Source organism: Siphateles boraxobius, unplaced genomic scaffold, assembly GCF_051911475.1.
Source record: "Siphateles boraxobius isolate OS27281-9 unplaced genomic scaffold, OSU_SipBor_1 18, whole genome shotgun sequence".
Classification (NCBI taxonomy): Eukaryota; Metazoa; Chordata; class Actinopteri; order Cypriniformes; family Leuciscidae; genus Siphateles; species Siphateles boraxobius.
In genome coordinates this window covers 4,400,900-4,425,249 of record NW_027508788.1, presented here as the reverse complement: position 1 = coordinate 4,425,249, position 24,350 = coordinate 4,400,900, and the positions used below count along the sequence as shown (strand labels likewise).

The following is a 24,350-nucleotide window of genomic DNA, read 5'->3' as shown; positions in this document are numbered from 1 at the left end:
TGCAACGACTTGTCAACACAAAGGTTCACATGGTTTCTGGCCCCCATATCTAATTTTTCAATGCCATGCAATAACCATACTAGAAATTTGAGTTATGAACTGTAATACTTTTATTAAAAAAGTTTTAATTAGTGAATGAATTTTTAATTTAGATGTAATTTATCTCTCTTTAATGGGAAAAAAACGTTAAAATTTCTGATGATTTGATTGGATACACATTGTAATTTATCAAAATTAATGCATCTGCGCACCATGTCCAGAAGATGGCGTCAAATAACATTTCTCTGTAATCGTAAACAACAGCCCAATGTCAACAAGGTCCAGTCGGGCTTATTTGCATGATTGTGGCTTGAGTTTCTCCTAGTCTATTATAGTATTTTGATTTTCTTCCCAGTGTTTTTGTACAGAAATCAAAGTTCCATTCATATCTTAGGCAAACAGGATCCAGATACGTCTCTTAATAAATGTTTTAGAAGCAAGCTATTATTTACACGGTCTTATAAACATGATTGGATTTTCTGATAGTTAAACCAAAACGACCGCAACGAAATTACCTTCACAGCCCTTCTTTACTGCTATTTCTTGTTATCAAAACCGCTGTTAATACTTGACGCGTCCTACGTCACCACCAGACCAATCAAAGCATTTGTTTACGCGAGCCTCGCGTCGCAGGCAGCGTTGAGGAGCTGGGCTCTGACGCAGTGCTGCTCCTGTGAGCGTTCACTGCTGGCTGCATGCGCAGAGAATAGGCGGAGACACAGGGAAAGACCACAGCAGCCACCACTGCCCTTCTTTCATTCTAACTCACTGGATATGTCTTAGTTTTTTTTTTCATGTGGTATCAAAGGACGCGCTGGCGAAAGCCCCAGCCACATGATCTAGGCTGAATATTTGTGACTTTTAATGCGCGCGTGTTGGTTTTACCCTGTGATTGAGGATGCGTGAAAGAACGCAGCCCAGCCCTGTTTTCTTGAATGCGATTGAACGGAACCACATATTTTCGGATGAGGATGAAATCGGCAAGGTCTAAATGTTGGTTTCATCTGGATTGTTGTGCGGAGAACCCGAATCGATGAAGCAAGTGAAAGCGGCACCATGCTGCCTAGGTGATTGATCACTGTGCCCAATGAAAACGAGGAGGAGCACAGCTTCGATACGATGGCTGAGGAGAATAACCTGAAGACTGCTAGATTATGGAGGGATGCTGCTTTGCGTTCCAGGAAGCTGAGGAGCAATCTGCGACAGCTGACTCTCAGCACCAAAAACAGCCAGAAAATTACATTACCCGAGGACATAAAGGAGATTGAGGTCCTCAATCTGGGCAACAACTCCCTTCAAGAGCTTCCAGATGGACTAGGTTCAACCCTCACCAGGCTCCGCATCCTTGTCCTTCGCAGGAACAATTTTGCCGCTGTTCCCTCTGCAGTATTTCAACTTAGTCAGCTGGTTGAGTTAGATATCAGTCACAACTGCTTGAACCACTTTTCAGAAGATATTGATCTTCTCAAGGGGCTTAAAAAGTTGTGCATCAGTCATAACAAAATCCAATACTTGCCATCTCAGATTGGGACATTGCAAAATCTGGAGGAGCTTGACATCAGTTTCAATGAGCTGCATGATTTCCCCATGTCCTTCTCACAGCTCAGGAAGCTCCGAACACTTGATGTGGATCATAACAAGCTGCAACGTTTCCCCTCTGAAATCCTTGCCCTCTGTGATCTGGAGGAGCTTGACTGCTCTGGGAACAAACTAGAGGGTCTTCCAGGTAACATCATGATGCTCCAATCCATTAAAATTTTTTGGCTCAGCAGCACCCACCTCTTATTCTTGCCTGAAACATTTTGTGAGCTGCAGAACTTGGAGAGCCTGATGCTCGATAATAATTTCCTCACAAATCTGCCACAATCATTTGGGAAACTGCAGAAGCTGAAAATGCTCAACCTCTCCTCAAATTTATTTGAAGATTTTCCTCAGGTTATTATCAAACTCACCAGTTTGGAGGAGTTGTATTTAAGCCGGAATAAACTGTCGTTCCTCCCTGAGGAGGTAGGACAGCTGTGCAATCTTGCTAATTTGTGGTTAGACAATAATAGCATAACATTTCTCCCAGACTCTATTGTAGACCTCGGGAAATTGGAGGAGCTGGTTTTACAGGGTAACCAAATCGCCATACTCCCAGACAATTTTGGAAAACTTGCCAAAATCAACATTTGGAAGGTGAAGGATAATCCTCTCATTCAGCCTCCATATGAAGTGTGCATGAAGGGGATCCCATACATAGCTGCCTATCAGAAGGAGCTTGCACACTCGCAATCTGCTGTAAAACCCAGACTTAAACTGGTTTTGATGGGCCAAAGAAATGCAGGGAAAACCACACTCAGGCAGTGCATCGTCAACAAACCGTCAGACGCTAAGATGGCGATTGGATGTAGGGGTATTGATGTGACGAACTGGGTAGCGGATGCAGAACGCAGTCTAACGTTCATTGTATATGATTTATCCGGTAAGCAGAACTATGATCTTATCAAACCCTTTTTCCTCTCTCCCGGAGCTCTTTATGTTTTGGTGGTGAATCTGAAATTATATACATCAAAGAGCTTCTACTCCCATGTAGGCAGTTTCCTCCACCTGCTCAGTGCCAAGGTGCCACATGCAGTTGTTTGCATTGTAGGGACCCACAGCGACTTGTGTGAAGAAGTCGAGATTGAAGAAAAGTGCCTGGATATTCACAGACAGATTTCGCTCCAGGAAAAAACAGACACTGAATGCCTACATGTGTTTGCCTTGCAGGTTGACGAAGCCCTTAAGCAAGGTTACGATATTCGGACTTCTAGCCCCCATGTTCTCTTTTACGGGGTCTCAGATAAAAACTTGAGGCGTAAAAAGTCCCAGTTGCAATATATGCTCAACAATCGATTACAAATCCTTTCTCCGGTGATATGCGTCAGCTGCGTGGAGGAACAGAGAAACATCCAGCATTTGAAAGAGAAGCTTATGTCTGTCGCCGATCACAGGGAGATTTTCCCCAATCTTCATAGAGTCCTGCCAAAGTCATGGCAGATGCTTGAGGAACTGCATTTTAAGCCACAGGATTTATGGCTTTCCTGGTGGGATTCGGCCCGGTTGGGCCTTCAGGCCGGGCTGACTGAGGACCGTCTGCAAAGCGCACTCTCTTACCTACATGAGAGTGGTAAACTTTTATACTTTGAAGACAGCATGACGTTAAAGGAATACGTCTTCCACAATCTACCCCGGTTTATCGCCATCTTGAATGTGTTTTTCCAGAGGGACCTCGCTGCAATGCTTGAGAAACTACGGAATGAAGGAGATGATGAAGATAACGCCAGGTCTACACAGATGCATGGTCACGTGGAGGGTTTTCTGTTGCACGGGCTGCTGCCGTCAAACGTCATTCGCTTGCTGCTTAAACCTCTGGTACAGACACAGCAGGACTTGCACCTGATCATGGAACTGCTGGAAAAAATGGGCGTCTGCTACTGTGTCAACAAACCTCGCAGCAAGCCGCTTAATGGGGCCACCGTCTGGTATAAGTTTCCCAGTCAAGTCAGCAGCGAGGAGCCCCATCTTGAGGCCTCGGCCAGTGGGGGCTCATCGGTCCCTGGTCAGTTCTTCTCGGTCGAGCAGCTGCAGATTGAATACAGATTTCCTTTCCTCACCCCTCTTGGACTTTTTGCACGGTATAGTGTGCAAATCAACAGCCACGTGGTGCAACGGTCCGATGGAAAGGATCACATCTTTGCCTATAGGGGGAAAGTGCCTGTGACTGTGAGTTACCGGCCCTCTCGGAGCAGATTGCAGCCTGAGATCCTCTCCATCTCTAGCCATGCATCCTTGCCAAATATCTGGACAGCTTGGCAAGCCATCATCCCCCTAGTGGAAGAGTTAAATGTTCTTCTGCAGGAATGGCCTGGCCTTCACTACTCTGTGCATGTCCTGTGTTCCAAGTGCCTGAAGAGAGGGTCCCCCTATCCACATTCCTTTCCAGGTTAGTGTTTTGCTTTTTACTTCACGAATGTGTTTGATATGTGTTTGTGACCATCATTTGTTCTTGCCAACATATATTTCCATTGATGTTATGCTATTGAAGGGATAGTTCACCCAACAATGAAAGTTCATCCATCATTTACTCACCCTGTCATTACAAACCTGTATGACTTACTTTCTTCTGCAGAACACAAAAGATGAAGAATGTTTTAATTGTTTTTGCCCATACAATTAAAGTCAATAGGATCCAAAACAATTTTTGACCCCATTCACCTTTATTTGTATGGTAACACATTTTTCATATTTTCTTCTTTTGTGTGCCACAGAATAAAGAAATGCATACAGGTTTGAAAATACATGGGGGTGAGTAAATTATCAGTGTTTATTCTGTTTGTTTGTTTTTTAAATGAACTCTCGCTTTAATATAATTTTGAATATGATGTTTATGATGGAAAACAAGTTAACCAGATGCATTCAATCATTTACATTTACAGTTAATGACTTATATTGTTTTAGTTAACCACTAATATGCAGTCATAAATCTCTCAGGCATATATACCAGAGCAAATAAAGGGTGAAATTAATTATTCGGTGATGAATAAGGTAATCTTTGCAGTGGTGTCACTTTGGAGGCGTATGTCCGGGTTTATTGCCAAGTAAACACTGACACAAATAAAGGGTGAATCAGCAGGAAATGAAGTCATTTTAGGACGGATCTAGGCTAAACAAAGAATGAGAATGGCTGTACATGACAAGAGGGATGGGATGGGATGGGGGGGGGGGGGGGGGGGGGAGGTCTCGGTGGGTTTGAAGCCACACCTAGAAACACAAATTAGCTTGGGCTGTCTGCCGTGGTGCTGCGAACACACTCACATCCACAGCAGTGGAGAGGGAAGCCATGGTAACATCAAATGCCTTTCTTCATGTGATACAGACTAGGCCCAGCAGCCACTGGCATATAGTAACTAAATACTTGGTTTCAGTATATATTATTTAAAATTATAAATAAGAATGCTTTTTAATTGATTTATGTTAATATAATACACATTTCTGTAGTTTTGCACTCTCATAGACTAGGTTAGGTTCACCAAGGCCCTGTTGTCTTCTGACAGACGTCCCACCCCCTTAGTTTCTAAAAGAGTAAAATCTGTGGGTGAATTCTTTTACTGGCAAACTGTGTTGTTATTCTTAGCTTTAAGGATCTCATTGGGTGATAGTTATTTATGTTGTAATTTGTTGTGTTTATATCCAGTGTTGGAAGTGGAACAGGCACAATTTGAGTGTTATTTTAAAGATAAAGTGGTTGGGTTATGTAAGAGACATGCCTTACTGAACACACCATGCCCATTTTTGCCAAATAACAGTCTAAAAACGGCGTTTACTCAAGCTTATGTAATGAGGCCCAGCTTCATTTGTTATTGCATGCTAATTGTTTCACCCATCCTGGAAAGGAAATATGTGTCACTATGACAAAGTACAATAGCCTAAAAGTATTTGGTAATTTGGTATTTAGTCACTTGAAATGTCTGACTCTCATTGCATTAAATAAAATCTAAACAAACCTTACCAATTGGATTTTTTTTTTTTCAAAGAAACGAGGCTAAACCTGTTCTCCAAATTTTTGAAATGTTTAGTCTACCTTTGCTTTTACGTTTGTAATTATGTGTTTGTTTGATAATTGAAAACCTAACACATTTATGTGAATAAATGCCAATTGATTTTTGTTGTTGTTGTTATAAATAAATGTCTACGTTTTGGGCCCACTGTTTTTAAAATGATCAATGCACACAGACGGTAGTACTTTTTGGGTGTCATTTTTGCATTACACTGTGTGTATTCCCAAATGACCAAAAAAGTTTTTTTTTCATTTTTTCAATGCGATTCTTGGCCTTCTTGTCCCTAAAGTCTTTGTTCTGCACAGTGATAATTTTTTACATACTAAAACATAAACCAGAAGCTATGGTTCATTCCTTTTACAGTTGCGTTTTAATGTTTAAATTAATTATTAGTATTACGTTTAAATAGCTGGGCAGGATGTCCTAGACTTAGCAGCACTGTTTCCTGAAGTCTCACAGTTTTTCTCTGCTGTCACATGATGAGACAGGATCAGGTGGGGCAATTCCTGACTCAAGTTAGTTCTTAACAACAGCTCACAAGATGTAAAGGCCCTGTGCCATGGCAAAGAGTAAAGACCTGTTTGGCCTGCTTAATGAGTGCATTAGCTTCTAGTATCCATTATTATTCATGGCTGGATTTGTTGAGTTCATTAATGATAATAGATATCGACTGCAAGCTGTATTTGTGGTATGGGGGGCAGATCTGTTTCTTTGTTTTACCAAAAACAGGTTTCCTGACCGAAGTAAAAACAGAACAAGTGTAGCAGCAAGGTTTTTTGATCTTACCAAATTTAGGCATGATTTTTTTTGGCCAACTTGCATGTTGATTTAGTGTTGAAGCTCTCTGAAACACTAAACACAGTGTGATGGTCACAGAAAGTTCTCCTTTACATAGAAGAGTACTGGGACCCCAAAAATGCTTGCTTTTAGATTAATATGGATGTCCATCAGCAGAACAGTGTTTTCAGATAATAAAGTTCTATTGAGTCTTTTACGCCTTTTAGCACAATTTATTAACTTTTATTTCAGTAAGCATTCGGAAACTCTATCTGTCTGTCTGTCTGTCTGTCTGTCTGTCTGTCTGTCTGTCTGTCTGTCTGTCTGTCTGTCTGTCTGTCTGTCTGTCTGTCTGTCTATCTATCTATCTATCTATCTATCTATCTATCTATCTATCTATCTATCTATCTATCTATCTATCTATCTATCTATCTATCTATCTATCTATCTATCTATCTATCTGTCTGTCTGTCTGTCTGTCTGTCTGTCTGTCTGTCTGTCTGTCTGTCTGTCTGTCTGTCTGTCTGTCTGTCTGTCTGTCTGTCTGTCTGTCTGTCTGTCTGTCTGTCTGTCTGTCTGTCTGTCTGTCTGTCTGTCTGTCTGTCTGTCTGTCTAATCTCATTTTAACATCTTTACGTTCAATGCAAATCTGCATTCTGTTTGCACCTAAATTCAGTTCAAATTCAGGACCTTAACTGGAATTTAAAAGGATTACTACCTCTAGAGTATGAGAGCTTGTCTGGGTGTACATGTGAAACGGTTTAACTTTTAAAACAACAGTCTGGAAAGAATAGCTGGTGGACGTGTTTTTCAGGTGATGCCAACTTATTGATTTGAACGTACACCTGTTTTTTTCCTCCTTAGGTCTTGACTCTGTATTTAGTGACACAGAAGTTTGCACATTTGGATACAAGTATCAATATAACAACCTTACTGTGTAACCGATAACCAATTGCCTATTAATTACAAGCGGTTTTTGAAAAAGTAGTGAATGAACCCGGATGGTCAAAATTGAGATGGCAGTTGGGACAGTAACTTGTCTGACCCATTTAGAAACTCAGTCAACTGATATTTAGCCTAGTCTTTTGGCTCTTGGACTGTGTGTTAGAAATAAGAGCCCTCTCATTACCCAGAACTAAATTCATTCACATCAGAGCTGGCCGAAGCACCTGCACTGTCAGCGCACTGTACTTTTGCCTGTATCGATTGGCATTAACATACGTATTTGAGCATATGTTGTTGGTGGAGTGTGTCACTGGTGCCAGAAAGTGTCCATCCTGGCAGCGGTCAGGGCAGCAAGTCTTTTTAGCAGCTTTTCTTAGCATGCACTTTCCATCATCTTGCCAACTGACCTCAGCTTTTTGGGAACCTTACTGGTATTTTGAGATATTTTGGACGGCACCATTCATGGCTTTTGGCAGAGTAATGATGGTGTTTCTGCACAGGGCAGTTTAAATTACAGGGTTTTCAATATTGTTTGGAATATTTCACTCCCCTGATTTGATGGTTTGAATAAGAAGATCACGGATATAAAAAATCTGGTTAATACAATAACCGATAAATGGCTAATTATATTTTTTTTACTGTTTATTTTATTAACTATTTATTTTGATATTGCATTCTTATTTTGTCTAAATTATTACAAAACACTAAAATCTGCTGTTTTAAGTGAATTTAGGCATCACAGCATTTATATTTATAATGAACAGCCTGAAAAAAATGACTATTCATTCAAGTAAAATGGAAAAATACTTCTAAAGCATTTATTAATCTTAGTTCATGTTAATTTCAATAATACATTATTAAAATTAAAAGTTATATCTGTAAATATTATTTAATGGACCTGAGCTAACGTGAGCTTACAATTAACTAGTTTTTTTTATTAACTAAATTTAACAAAGATTAATAAATACTGTAACAAATGTATGGCATTGTTAGTTGATGTTAGTTATTAATTAACGGTAAATAATGGACCTTATTATGAAGTGTTACCTAACTTTTTAGATCTAACTTTTATAACTTTAGATATAAGCTTTTTATTGTAAATAAGAACAACATTACATGAATACATCTATTTATTAAAAAAATCTATTTGTTTTAGATAACTTTTTAGATATGACCTTACTGTAAAGTGTTACCTACGTTTTAGATACAACGTTTATAACTGTAGATATAATCTTTTTATCGTAATTGGGAACAACATTACATTACTAAATCTATTTCTAAATGATATATATTTTTAGTGTTTTAAAGATTAACCTTTAACGTTTTAGATATAACTTTAATCTTTTAAATAAAGTTTATTGATTCATATTTTAGAACTTTAATGTTTCTTGTAAATAAGAATTACATTTTGAGGGCCTTTGTTCATTTGTTGGCATTAGCTCTCTTACATTAGCTCTCTGCTTTCAGACATTTATGACGTACCCTGTCAGTTGGGGTATATAGGGTCAGTTTGATTCCTCCTGTTATCCCCTTAATGGATTTAACAGGATTACCCCGTGAGTGAAAGGGAACCTTAAAGGCTGGCAATTAAGTCAAGGCAGAGTTGGTTAAGCAATCATAGCCTGACGAACTGTAACAACTAATTTTTATACAATCTTTGGTGATGTGGAGTCCTCAGCGAGTTTATAGGGCATCTTATTGTCTTTTTAAGGAACTACCCTCAGGATGAGAGAGCTGTTCCTGGATGAATTAGAGATGGGATTTACCTCATCGGTGTAACAATAAACATGTCTGAACCTGTACCAAGATAAAACATTACGGCTTTAGAACAAGAAGGAATAATGTATGTCACTCAAGTAAAAACTCAAGATAAGACGTAATTTATGAGATGGATGTTTTACGATCCAGACGTTGCCAATTGAATGTGTGTGGTGTGATCAGTCAGGGTCAACAGGAGTTTTGTATATTGTTTCCGATATGTAAAAAAACCTGCTTCCCTCAATTATTGCACTGGACCTCCGGAAATTCTGCTTGTGAAAACATTCCACTGTCAGAGAGTTCTGGGAAATTATGCTAATTTTGAGGTTCGTTATGGTCAGCTACGGTGCTTTCTTTGTGTTTCCTTGATTTTTATCTGGTCTCATTAGATCATGACGACTTTGGCTGTATCACAAAGACTGTTTTATCTCTAATGATCACTGGAAGTTTAGAGCATGTGTTGGACTGTCTCTCTTGTGTAAAATTACATTTGAATCATTATTATACAACTTTTCATTGTTCTGTTTATTCCTTGAATTTAGGACACAGCTCACAGGCAGGAAAGATGGCTATCATATCTAAAAGTGGAACATGAAACCTTGGGGTGGTTCTGCATTAATTGGCTCAAATGTCTGTCTCATGTGAGAGTGAAAGGGATATGTCTCTTATTGCATGTTTGTGCTAATGATATCAAATTTCTGTTTCATGGCTATATTGTTGTAATTTTGTTTAAAATCATGTGTTACGACAATCAATTCCAGACTGCCATTCTTGCTCTAGAAGAGTCTGTAAACTCTCACCCCCATCTGTATGATTTCATGTCTGTTCTGCATGTTTCAGCCTGAAACCTTATATTCCCGAGCACCGGAATAATCTGATGCTGTCAATCCTGTTATGTCACTACGTTCCCTCGAGGTCTGTAAGCCTGCAGAATTATCCATGTGACCTGCACAGGGCTGGATAGAAGGGTTTGTATTGCATATGCCGTCTTTTTCAATGTTGTCATCACGAGTCACATCAGCAGATTTATCAGCGTCAGACATCGGGGTTGCAGTATGAAATAGTATGAATATGTAAATGTAGTATCATTACCAACAATTGATTTAGACAAAATAGTATAGATATATCTATCTAAGGTAACAGGTAACCCTTTATTTTCACGGTCCACGAAATTCTTTTAACTATAAAAAACTTAGCAACTAGCAGTCATTAGAGTATTAGTTGACTGTCTGCTTAATATCTGCTAACTAGGGATGCACGATATATCGGCCACCATATCGGTATCAGCTGATATATGTTGATTTTAAATGTTATCGGGCCGATAAGAAAATTTGGCTGATATATTAAAGCCGGTAAATAATGGAGTATTTCTTCAGCTGAGACACTTCAGATGCGCACTGTTCGCCATGATGGTTTTGTATTGCTTGAAATATGAATGGAATCACTTTTAAAAAGGAATATACAGTCTGTCATATATAAGCTACATAACATTATAATAAGAATATTATAATTGTGTGCTTGGGACACGGTTTTTAAAGGTGAGACTTGTTTTTGTAATCAGGCTCCCAAAAAATGCTAAAAAAAATTGGAATTTAGATTAATCGGCTATATGTTATCGGCTTTCAAATACAAATAATTGTATCGGTACATCCCTACTGCTGACACATTTTGATGCCTCACCCAACAGACACTCATACTGACTATATTGTCAGTAACCGAACTAATACACTATATACTACTATATAGAACTATATACTACTAACCTAACCCTAAACTATGAGTCTACTACAATATACTAATGCTCTGAGACTTAGTTAACATGTAGTTGCAATGATACTCATAGTTAGAATGTCTAAAGTGGACCCTCGAAGTAAAGTGTAACCTTTTAAAATTAGCCATTAATCAGCCATAAGGTCAAAACTAATTATTGGCTAATTGATATTAACCATATAATATTGGTGGATCCCTATAATTACCATATTTTTTTAACATGTACTACAGTAATATCATGGTTAATTTAAACATATAGCTTGCTAATACCATGATTGTCTTTGAAATACCATGAAAATACTATGGTATATGAATGTTAACCATATAGGACCATGATGTTTATCGAAGTGCCTAATACTACCACTGTATCATTGCACTACCTTATATTTTTCTATAAGAGCAAGATGATGATTCATTAAGCCTCTTTGGTTAAAAATTTATGATGAATGATCATGTTTCTCATGTTTAGAGATAAAACAGACCTTCCATCCCAGATCTCCATCATTTTTTTAAAGTTGTTTTCGTGGTCACATATTATTGGTGCAAATCAGCATAGCATGGTGGCAGTGCCGAAAGCCTTGACAGGATATTAAATGTGTAAATGTACTATCAGCATTCTCACTGTGTCAGCAGGATTAGATGGCAGCTCTCACCTTGTCTCGTTTCCATCTCTGTTTCTGTGTTGTATCAGCTCTTTGCTTGTCAGATGTTTACATGTTTCTTTTAGCCTCAGCTTATTTTAGCCCAGATCAGATCTCTGCCTGTAGGCCTCATCAGATTCTGCTCTGCATCTGTTGAAATAGCATTGCAAACTGCATTCTTCACCATAGAATATATCTTTTAAACGTGTTCTAGTGAAAAAAGAGCATTTATTGTGACTCATGTCTTATTGATTTGTGCAATTGTGCGCAGCTTGAGAACATTGATTAGTTTTTCACGTGGTATTAATGTAGCACGCTTCATTTGTTGATTGTATAACTGCTGTACTGCCAGCTGCAGCGTGCTGTAAGTGGACAGATCTGTCCATACGGACGAAGTGCTCCAGCCTTGACCTTTGGCAGTAAAAGGAGCGTGAACTTCCTCCAAAGGGAGAGATGCTGCTATTCCTGGAAACCAGTGTTTGAGGCTGCTCTGTGGCTAAGAAAAGTCTTCAGCGACTTGAGAATTTCACGTTAGGACAAACGTTACATTCTCATATACTAGACAGGGTACATACTGAGTGAATGTTTACATCTGCTTTGGTGAAATAATTGATGCTGTGTTTATAAATATGTTTTATCATTTTGCATCACTGAATACTGGGTTAAATTTATGAACACATGAGCGCTGATTTGCTTCACACTTTCACTTGAGTGTGTTCAGCATACTTGATTACTCATGCGCTGAAGTAAACCTAACAGAAGATTTGCCTTAAATTCAACTAATAAATAACACATACTTTTATTTGGCTCAGACCCTGTCTTTGAGAACGTTGTTGCTTTTTTCTATTCTGAGTCATTTTAATTGAGTCATGTGGGAAAGGGGGATGTTTTTAAATTTATTTGTCAGTAAATACATTTAATAAATATGAAAATAACATGCATTATTTAAAAAAAAAAAAGCAACTCAGATATTTTAGTGTAAGTTCAGAATGTAAATAAATTAAACTGTTTAAAGGTTTGGGATCAGTAAGATATTTTTTTCAGCAAAGATGCATGCAATTATTTAAAAGTGACTAAAGAAATCTATAATGTTACAAAAGATTTATATTTAAAATAAATGCTGTCGCTTTGAAATATCCTTTTTTTTTATCAAAGATTCCTGAATAAAATTTATCATAATTTCCACAAAAATATTTTTGAACATTGGTAATAACAAGAAATGTTTCTTGTGCAAGAAAACTCTTGAATGGTAGTGTAAAAACTGAAGATTATTATTTTATTTTTTTTTTACATTTGAAATGAATGTTGAAGATAAAATGAATGACAAACGACAAAATTATTGTTTTTGGCTATGAATTGTCCATTTCAGTTCTTTCACAAAGAAGTGTCCTCCTCCCTGCTGCTGCCGTTGAATTTAGAGATCTCTGGTTCTCTTTCTGTGGGCTTCCTGTATCTCTAAAATCAATACAAATTCAATTGAGCATAATTGGCATAACGTGTCAGCCTAAGCTAGCGGATAATGATGGTTGCTTGGTGGATGGCCGCGATACATGTCGGCAGTGATCTCATTACAGACTAGCCGGTCACGAGCCGGTCAGATGATAGATCAAGCTTACAACTGCCTTTTTGCTGTTTATGTACTAATATACATATTGTTTTACATGTTTATGCATATACATGTTTTACATGCATATACATGTTTTGCTCATTTGATGATAAAATTCTTCAGCTGTCTCGGTAGGTACTTCTCATATGGCTTCTATGGTCACTGCTTTGAAAAGTGTCATTGTGGCAGACTGCTTGACCTTTAGGCTCTGTGCAGCAGATATGGGTGTTTGCACTCTTCCGGTGTTTCATTCAAATCCACTCTCAAAGTTAAGAGTTATAAGTGAATCTGTAGTTTAGCAGGTTCTACTGGCATAACATCCTGTTTGAGGACCCAAAAGACAGTCTCACAATCCCAGATTCACGTTATGGACAACTGTGTGCTGTATAAAACCATATATTCCACTTTATTAATGAGTTGTCTGTGAAGTGAACAGTACGTGTTTTTTTTATTTTAATTTAATTTTTTTTATTATAAATTAAAATTGGGGTTATATTATGTGGTATAGCCTATTTGGGGTCCTTAATGGCACCCATCCTTAATGGGACCAGTGTTCTTTTAGCATTATTTATATAATATTATAGTATTTATTAAATTTTTTTATTATATATTTTCAGTTTTATTTTAGTAGTTTAATATATTTGTAATCATGTAATTTCAGTAATTTTACTTCCACTCAAACCTATTTTATGGCACGTAAAACAAACTGTGTTCATTTGTATTAAATGTCACTCATGGTCTCGTCTTGTCTAAGTGGGCGGTGAGACTACAAGGCGTCAAGAAGACTACAACACAGAGCACTAGAAACCTAGATGGATTGTGTGTAATAGAGTGAGAACAAATCTGGTTCTTTTTATTCATTTTCGTCTGGCTTGATCGAGATCTGCACACATGAAGCCCTGATGTTTGATCACAATATTGTTTGACATTGTGTTAGCTTTTGATGGACATCTCCGTGTGGGGTTCACAAATAGCAAACGGACAATAAAGAGAGGAATTAGAAACATCTGGAATGAAATGAAAAAGACACCAAATTTGTGTTTGAAGAAGAGAATAGATGAATTCAAGAAAACTGAAGAAAAGTTTAGTACTCCTTAGTACTCACTCGGTTGGATCTGTGAATAATCAGTTGTGTTATAATCAGATTTTTGTAATGTTACTGAGAAAGAGCGATATGGATTTGTAATGATTTATTGTCTGCAATGAAGTCTGATGGTGCTGGTTTTGATGCGTCTCCCTTGTCAGTAATAGTTGTTATGCTTCAGTCAGCAATTTGGGTCCTTGGTTCAAGCAGATGTTATTTGTGGATGAATCTAATACAGTTTTAGAAATGATGACATTTAAAGAGTGTTTTAAAGGGATTATTAATGTTAAGGTCATTATTTGCTCACCCTAATGTTGTTCATACCTGTATGATTTTCTGTTTTCCATTAAAAAACAAAAGAACAATAACAATAAGCACAGAGTCATTTGGACATAAGCATGGATGATACTGACATCAGTGTTTACATGTTTATTTATAAGCTGATGTGCCACGAAAGCACCTTTGAACAGACGATAAGGAGGACGTAGACAAAGATTAGAAGTTCTCTTACGAGAGGTTCTCTCGTATTGCGTAAGTTTAGCTTACGCTACGGGAAAGATTCATCTTCTCGAGATATTGAAGCCAAAAAATTAACCTTAATTTTGTATTCATTGTCAACGCAGTGCAGCAGCTAGCAGACCTAGAGCAGGCCATCTTGCGTGCTCATTGGCTGCCCTGCGGGCAACTGCTGGAGCCTACCAGTTAGCCCGGCGTGACGTCACGCCCAATGAAGGGCGCCCGCGCCTTCATAGCGTCACAGCCCGCCAGAATGGGCGTGGCTTAGCGTATAAAAGTAGGGGCTGTAGGCTGTCTTCCCTGATTTTTTGTCTCTTCAGCGAGCTCTTCGCATCGCTGGATCTGAGAGAAGCCACCGCCGCCGTCGAACAAGCGAAACAGCCAGCTTAGGACAGCGCTGAGGAAGCCGGCCGTCTTCGCCACCTTCAGCCATCCGTGCGAGCTACGCTATCCGGTGGCATATCCTTTTATCTCTGTATTCTGTGTTCTACACTTCCTAAAAGAGCAGCGAGACGTCTTTTTCAAGATATCTCGCACTTCCTATGGCTCGTGCAGAGCCGCTCAGCGTTGGAGACCGCCCATCTGCGTTCTCTGCCTGGGCCAGGAACACGCAGCCTCGTCCTCTCGATGGAGGATGCGAGCACTGCGAGGAACTTCCGATGTCGACCCTGTGGGCTCGAATCGAACTCTTTAACCACAGCGCCGCGCGGCTAGCTCTCTTTACGTTACAAGAGAGTTTCCCCGCCCTCGCGCCCCCGTTTCGCGCGTCATGCAGTGCCCTCTCGAGCTCTCTGCATGACCCGGACGGGCATCATCTGTGTCACATGTAGGTCCCGTGCCCACTACTAGTGCGCGCGCCCTCATACAAACACTGTTCCCAGTTCTGCTCGACCAACGAGCACGCGGCTAGCTCTCTTTACATTACAAGAGAGCTACCCCGCCCTCGCGTCGCCGTTCGCGCGTCATGCAGAGCCCTCTCGAGCTCTCTGCATGACCCGGACGGGCATCAACATACGCGACGTACTCGATGCGTGGTAAGAGCAGAAATTTTTATACAGTCCTGCTCGACCAACGAGCACCCGGCTAGCTCTCTTTACGTTACAAGAGAGCTACCCCGCCCTCGTGTCCCCGTTCGCGCGTCATGCAGAGCCCTATCGAGCTCTCTGCATGACCCGGATGGGCATCAACATACGCGACGTACTCGATGCGTGGTAAGAGCAGATATTTTTATACAGTCCTGCTCGACCAACGAGCACGCGGCTAGCTCTCTTTGCGTTACAAGAGAGCTACCCCGCCCTCGCGTCGCCGTTCGCGCATCATGCAGAGCCCTCTCGAGCTCTCTGCATGACCCGGACGGGCATCAACATACGCGACGTACTGGATGCGTGGTAAGAGAAGAATTTTTTATACAGTTCTGCTCGACCATTGAGCACGCGGCTAGCTCTCTTTACGTTACAAGAGAGCTACCCCACCCTCCTGTCCCCGTTCGCGCGTGATGCAGAGCCCTCTCGAGCTCTCTGCATGACCCGGACGGGCTTGCGTGCCGCCGTCGAAATGTCTCGCCCTGTCAGTCCCCTTAGTTAAGGCTACTGCAGCGGTGTATTTGGCAGCCAACGAGCCGGTAATGCAACCCTCTCGCCTGCACACATCCGCCGTTCTCGCGGCGACCCAGAGAAATCTCAAGTGAGTATAATGTCTGGTTATCCGGCTCACGCCGTTGGTGTCTTGAGTGTAGAAAAGGTGCCCACATCTCGGTGTTCACCCTTACACACAAACACGATACCCCCCCGTGTCTCCCGCAGAGCCCACTCTCATAAAGCTGGCAAATGCCGCTCGAGTACTAGATGTAGGAAACGTGCCCACAACTCTGTGCTCACGCCTATTTTCTGCCCGCTCTGTCACACGGCCAGAACAGCCTCATACATGTCAGGTTAAGAATGTAAGTTACGTTCCCGCTCATGAGCGCGCACGCTTACTAACAGACACATCGCCATTCATGGCATTCATAAGACGCTCCCCATCCATTATGATCGGGGCGTCAAATACACTTGTAAGTCTCGTGCCCGCACACACACACTCACGCTTACAGGAAGCTTTTTCCGCCCGGAGCGCTGCTCGCGCATCAAAAACTGAAAAAAGAATGTTCCCCATCCCTTATATTTGGGACATCTCACATAAATCAGCCGGTTTCGTCTTTCAGCGAGCAGCCATTGCCCAGAACCGAGAGCGCGCGTGCCGGGGTTTCAGAATGGGTGCTGAGCACAATAAAGCAGGGCTATACACTTCAATCCATTCGCCGTCCCCCGCGCTTTCAAGCCCGGACCGTGACGATAGTGAATGCGGAAGTAGCACACCTACTTCACGCAGAAATAGCAAAGCTGCTGTGCAAAGGGACTATAGAATAGGTACCGCCTTCTCTGAGCGAGTCAGGTTTTTACAGCCGATATTTTCTCGTACCCAAGAAGGACGGAGCCTTCAGACCTATCCTAGATCTGAGACATTTGAACAAAGTGCTTGCGAAAAGACCGTTCAAAATGCTTACGACCAGGAAAATCCTCGCGCACGTTCGTCCGAGGGACTGGTTTATTTCTCTAGATCTGAAGGATGCCTATTTTCAGATTCAGATAATACCCCGTCACAGGCAATTTTTTAGATTCGCCTTCGACGGTCAGGTATATCAATACACCGTCCTGCCGTTCGGCCTGTCCCTAGCACCCCGTACATTTACGAAGTGCATGCTGAGAAGTCAGGGGCTGCGAATAATGAACTATCTGGACGATTAGTTGATATTGGCACAGTCAGAGACAGAACTGCTATCTCACAGAACAGTGCTTCTCAGTCACTTGGAAAGCTTGGGTCTCACCGTCAACTGGACCAAGAGCTCATTACTGCCCAGCCAGTCAATTTCCTTTTTAGGAATAGAACTGGACTCGGTGACCATGACGGCTCGTTTATCGACACAGCGCGCGTGCCGTGTTCGCCACCTAGCCGCATCTTTCCAGAAGGGCAGCTTTCTCCCTTTGAAAACATTTTAGAGGATGTTGGGCTGTATGGCATCAGCTGCAGCGGTGCTTCAGCTGGGCCTACTGCGCATGCGCCCGCTCCAACGCTGGTTGAATGCTCGCGCGTCCCGCCGAGCCTGGGTTTCTGGTGGCCAGAAAATCAGAGTGACTCAGACTTGCATAGCGACTCTGCAGCCCTGGTTAGTTGGGAACCATCTCTTATCGGAAAGTCATTTCGACAGACGTGTCCAACTCGAGTTGGGGCGCGCTGTTCGAAGGCAGACCGGTCTTTGGCCAGTGGTCAGACCAAGAGAAGTGACATAAACTGTCTGGAAATGATAGCGGTCGAGAACGCGCTGAAGCGATTCCTCCCGTTCATACAGGACCAACATGTTTTTGTCCGCTCGGACAACATGTCTGTGGTATCCTATGTAAACCGTCAGGGCCGTGTCAGATCCAAAAATCTCTGCAATCTGACGGAACGCCTCCTTATTTGGTCTCAAATGCACCTGCGTTCGCTGAGGGCGGCGCATGTGCCTGGCCATTTGAACGATGGCCCAGACAAACTGTCCAGGGACAATGTTCCCCCAGGGGAATGGCCCCTGCACCCCCGAACGGTCCAGAAGCTGTGGCGCCTATTCGGCAGAGCGGAAGTCGACCTATTTGCGTCAAAAGACAACGTTCAATGGCCGACGTTCTTCTCGAAGGACGAGGACGCGCTGGCCCAGGTTTGGCCCAGCATCCCACTATATGATTTCCCTCCGGTCTCTCTGTTACCACAGGTGATCAAGAGAATCAGGGAAACGCACCACTCGGTGCTCCTCATAGCCCCGCGTTGGGAGAATCAGATTTGGTTCCCGGAACTAGCACGGCTGTCACTTACAGCTCCGTGGCCGATTCCGGTGAGGGCAGATCTCCTCTCTCAGGCTCGCGGCGCGATCTGGCATCCCCATCCAGAGCGCTGGTCTCTGCACGCATGGTTGATCAACGGGTACTCGTTGCCCTGCCAGAAGGAGTGATGAACACGATCACGCAGCCTAGAGCTCCTTCCACGAGAAGGCTCTACGCGTCTAAATGGTCGGTGTTCTCCGGATGGTGGACCGACAGAGGTCTGGACCCACGGACATGCGGGGTGGCGCATCTGCTCACCTTGCTATAAGAGCTGTTGGATAAGGAGAGGTCCCCATCCACGCTCAAAGTATACGTGGCGGCCGTGGCAGTGTTCACAGAATCGACGCACGGCCAGTCACTGGGAAGACATGAGTTGGTCATCCGCTTCCTTAGAGGAGCTTGAAGGATGAACCTGCCGCGCCCCCCGTCGGTTCCTATGTGGGATCTTTCATTGGTCCTCGAGGCCCTGAAAGCCTTTCCACTTGAACCACTAGACTCCGTGGGGTTGAAATATCTATCACTGGAAACCGTCTTTCTGACTGCACTGTCGTCAGTAAAACGTGTGGGGGACCTGCATGCGCTGTCTGTCAGCACGTCGTGTCTTGAGTTCGGGCCGAATGACTCTAAAGTCATCTTCAGACCTAGACATGGCTACGTTCCTAAAGTGATGGGCACTCCATTCAGAGCGCAAGTCAGCTCTGCCAGCATCTGACAGTGAAAGTGAGGTGAATATCCTCTGCCCTGTCAGGGCGCTGAGATTTTACATTACGCGCTCCGCCTCCTTCAGGCGTTCAGAACAGCTTTTTGTTTCGTTTGGTGGGCGCACCAAGGGTCTCGCCTCCTCGAAACAGCCTGTCCAGATGGATAGTGGACGCTATAGCAGCTGCTTACGCGTCAAAAGGTCTGCAATGCCCTCTGGGCATCAGGGCCCATTCCACAAGAGGCGTGGCCTCGTCGTGGGCGTGGTCCAGTGAGATTTCTATCCATGAAATATGTGTAGCGGCGGGCTGGAGCTCTCCGTCTACATTTGTCAGGTTTTATAACTTAGAAGTTCCTGCCTTGCAGGCTAAACTTTTGTCAGTTTGAAGGAGAGGTGTATTCTGCCCATATATTCCTGCTCAGATCACTCTCACGTGACTCAGCTCTCCTGGTTGAGCTGCACTAGTAGGGTATATGCCATGTGCCTATACAGACCGGCGCGCTGCTCTGTATTCCCTATGTGTGCTTATGTACAAGTGATGGCCCGCATGGCTGGCCACCTTATTTTTTCCACTTATGGGGTTCCCCTGAAAGTTCGGGGTCTCATGGTGGATGCTTGGCGCGCACGGCGTTGACAAAGTGTTCCCGTAGCGTAAGCTAAACTTACGCAATACGAGAGAACCTCTCGTAAGAGAACGATACTCGGTTACTAACGTAACCTCGGTTCTCTCTTGAGAGTGAACGAGTATTGCGTAACCGGCCGTGCTCGCGCCACGAGCGACTTCGCTTCAGTCGACGAAAAACCAGGGAAGTCAGCCTACAGCCCCTACTTTTATACGCCAAGCCACGCCCATTCTGGCGGGCTGTGATGCTGTGAAGGCGCGGGCGCCCTCATTGGGCGTGACGTCACGCCGGGCTCACTGGTAGGCTGCAGCAGTTGCCTGCAGGGCAGCCAATGAGCACGCGAGATGGCCTGCTCTAGGTCTGCTAGCTGCTGCACTGCGTTGACAATGAATACAAAATTAAGGATAATTTTTTGCCTTCAATATCTCGAGAAGATGAATCTTTCCCGTAGCGTAAGCTAAACTTACGTAATACTCGTTCCCTCTCTAGAGAGAACCGAGGTTACGTAAGTAACCGAGTATCGTTTTTTTCTTCTTCTAGTTTTCCCTTAAGTTTTGCTTGTATAGAGCTGTCACCATGATACTTAGACCTCGCTGTCCTTCCACTGACTACCGTCATGGTTGTCTTTCATAATAACCGAATGACCAAAGAACTACTGGAATGTAAAATCTTTGGAGTGACTTTCGTCAGCCCAGATTTGTGACAAGAGTGATGTAAAAGTCTCATGAATTCTGATAGGACTGTTCAGACTGAGGTCGCATTGTAAAAAATATGACCTGTATCAGATTTAGCACCACATAGGGAAGAGAATCGAAAAAATCAGATTCCATGCGGTTTGTGCTGTTCACACTGAAATGAAAAAAACTGTTCACAATTAGCACAAAAAATAGCCTGCAGTTTGAACGTAAGGTTAATCTATCCCTTTAACTTGTGTTAGAAAGTTAGAAATGTGTAGCCAAAGTTATCACCCTATAGTTAATGATTGTGTCTAACTGGTTATGTCTGCTGTTTCATCTGTTGACTTCAATAAATCTCTGTCGTTCTTCTTAGAGATATGAAGAATAGAGATTCATTGGGTTCTTCATGGACATGAGCAGACCTTTGATTTCAGGGCTCTTCAGTGACAGATTTCTTAAAAGCATTGAGCATGTGTTTAAAAGGGATTCACTTGTAACCTCAGCCGTTTGGCTTTTTTAGCAGAGCATGGAAATCTCATCTGGACACACAGCACTGACTGAGACATCTGAATCCAGACGACTGTTAAACTCTGGCCAAGTGCCGATTAATGCATGACGCGTTTACATCAGTGTGTATTATTGGGGTCTATTACTATAGAATATTATATAGATATTCATCAAATGATGAAGAGGATTATAACCATGCATATATCAATATATCCAAAACCTATCAAATAACCACTGCTATCTTCAGCGGACAATTCATCCCAGAGTATTCAGCAAAAACTAATGCAGGACTTGATTTTTATCCATCAGGATTTGGCCATAAAAAGTAGACTGTAATATAATTGTTTAATAATACTTCAATGTATTTAAATTTGAATATAAATAATTCTGTTTTAATTTATTTGTTATTTTTATTGGGCTGCCCACAAGTTCTTTTATTTTTCCCTGCCCACAAGGTCTTGATTAAATAAGCAGAAAAGTAGTTTCAGATAAAGTTTGGATGAAACTTCCTTTTGTGATCTGATGATTTTGTTCATTCTGATTTCATGTTCTTAAAGGGGTCATTAAAAAAATCCTTGTAATATGTTCCATGCGGTTCACTCATAATGTAAAAAGAAACTATTATTATTAAAATTAATAAGTAATATAATATATTTTTCTAATATTATTATTATTTTTAAAACATATTACATAACACAAACTATTTTTTGCCACCTTCATTCTAAAGCTCTGTCTGAAGTAATCTGTTTTTAATGGGCGGCTTGTCAGTAAACTGCCACTGGCTAACACCATTGCATAGGAAACAGTTTCAACGGCCACACGCTATTGCACGCGCATAAGTGTTTTGAAAGCATTCCACATAAAACCGTCATTTACAGACAAAGCATTATGATGCAGCTGCTGTCAGAGCTGCTTCATCTTTCACCAGAAGTTTCTTTGTGAACTCTCCATCTCACTGTACCTTGTTTACAAAATAAAATGCTCCAAACAAACATAGAATCCTCCGCTGGCACTATCCTTCCAGGGCGCTATTTAAATAAAACGTCCACCTGCTTCTGAACCTGGGATCATTCTAAAGTCTGTACAGAGATGCAGAAGAGCTGTGTAAACCGGACAAGTCAAAGCTAACGTTCATTCACTCTTCCATTTGTGTATGTCAAAAAATGATCTTGCACCTGTATACTGTATCCAGTGTAGACAACGTTCGTGAAAATAATGGGTTCTATTTGCTTTTAACGCGATGCAACACTTACATCCAATGTAGGCAAATGTCAACTGTTTAGCGACTTGACGCCAGAGAACTGTTCCTCGATGTCTTTCTCCGGAGGCAGTCATATGCAAATGTTTTTGCACAGGTCACCCAATGTCAAAATGAGCGGTTTTGGAGCTTGGTTAAATAAATGCTTTGTTCATAACAAAGAAGGCATTTTAAGCTATGAAACTTGCAGGATATTTTAAAGGTTCAAAAACCTTTTGTATGTCAAAAGATAAAGGCAAATTTGATTTCTCATCTCACGATCCCTTTAAGTATCACCTAAGTCTATTTCTGTGTCAACATAAGCTGTGTGTATATGTGTGTATATGTGTGTGCATGGGGATGACCCTGATTCACTCGCTGAGGCGCTTTGTGCTTTATCACTCAGAGCGATAATCCTCCGCCCGAGTCGCTGGCCTTGTGTGGCTGCTCAAGTCTCATCCTGCTGTTCCCGGTTTACCAACAGTGAGAAATGAGTGATATATACCACCATATGTGGTGCAGAAAGACAGTTGCAGCACATTGTCAGCTTTCCCTTGTTTTAAAACCCACTGAGCATCAAATATAGGTTCAAAAATTCACGAATAATCACAGTGTTTTTTTTTGTGAATGATTCTATAAATCAAGCTGAACTTCTGCATGACAAGCGCTATGTCAGCTACACGCTGTTCATTCCGGAGGCAGTTTATTTTGGCAGTACCTTTATGAATCCACATCCTCTGGACACTCGGGAAAAAGATGAAGCATTCCAGGATGTCTTTGACCCAGATTTCAAACTTCACAAAGGGCCGCAGAGCGAGTCACAGCATGAATGTGTTAAAGATAAAACGGCTTTAGAAAATATCTGGAATGCGACTGGAGGGCTGGACAAGCCTTTGTCTTTTGTATGTGTTTTGTGTCTTTTTCAAGATAACAGAGACACAGAGCTTATTAAAAGCTTTGGTCTTAATAAAAGTAGTTGCATCCTTATTTTTATTTTTTAAGGGATGCATGATATATCACTACCATACTATTGATAATGGACAATTGTATATCAAATAATTAATTTTTATAGGGGCCTAATTTAAAAAGTCGCTGTAAGGCAAATGCTTATTATGTTATATATTTGGCAACAGTTCTTCTAACCCTAATTGATTGAGTTTGTAGCTTTTCATTTCTTAAATAGTCATGCAGGAAAACACATCATGGCCATATTCCAGGATGACAATGTCAAGATTCATCAGGCTCAAAGTGTGAAAGAATGGTTGGGAGGGAGCATGAAGAATACTTTTCACACATGAATTGGCACCTCTGAGGCCAGCCTTTAAATTCATTGAAAGTCATTGGGATGTGCTGGAGGAGACTTTAAAGAGTGCTTCACTTGCATTGTCAATACAAAATTATTTCAATCAAGAGGGGCATCAACTTTTGGTCAAGATCTTGTATTAACAATGCAAGAGTCAAGCACTCTGTAAAGTCTCTTCCAGCACAACCCTTAAGACTTTCATTGAATTTAAGATGTACCAATTCATGTGTGAAAATTACTCTTCATGCTCCCTCCCAACTTTTCTTTCACAATTTTAACCTAAAATTTTGTCTTTGTAATTTATTTAGACAAAATAGTATAGAGTTTTATAATTGGCCATTTATTGGTTATCTGCCATTACGTGATAAAATAATTACCAGCTTATCTATACCGTCCAGTATACCGTCTATACCATACACGTTTAATTGTGCAAAATAGGCTTTAAAATCATAATTTCAGACTCAAATATTTAAATTTTTTCATTTGAGAAATCACATTTATTTTATGTCATATTGTTTTAGCTATTAAGAGTTAGTTATAGTTTATGGCTAATTGTTGATGGAAAATGGTAGTGCTCAGAAAACAGAAGATGAAGAATGTGTCATCGGAATGCAAGATCTAAAGTATGAGTAATAGACTGTAGGAGTGAAGTGAAAGCTAGACATGCCATGAGTGAGTGTAGCAACAGTGGG

General features: G+C 41.5%; 1 protein-coding gene across 1 annotated transcript in view; it reads left to right on the top strand.

Moving 5' to 3' along the window:
* Positions 1–668: 668 nt before the first annotated feature.
* Positions 669–24,350, top strand: part of mfhas1 (multifunctional ROCO family signaling regulator 1) — a 31,137-nt gene continuing 7,455 nt past the window's right edge. The window contains exon 1 of the mRNA XM_077232938.1: positions 669–4,006. Coding sequence (XP_077089053.1) covers positions 1,159–4,006 — 2,848 coding nt within the window. The 5' untranslated portion in view covers positions 669–1,158. The remainder of the gene's footprint in view (positions 4,007–24,350) is intronic.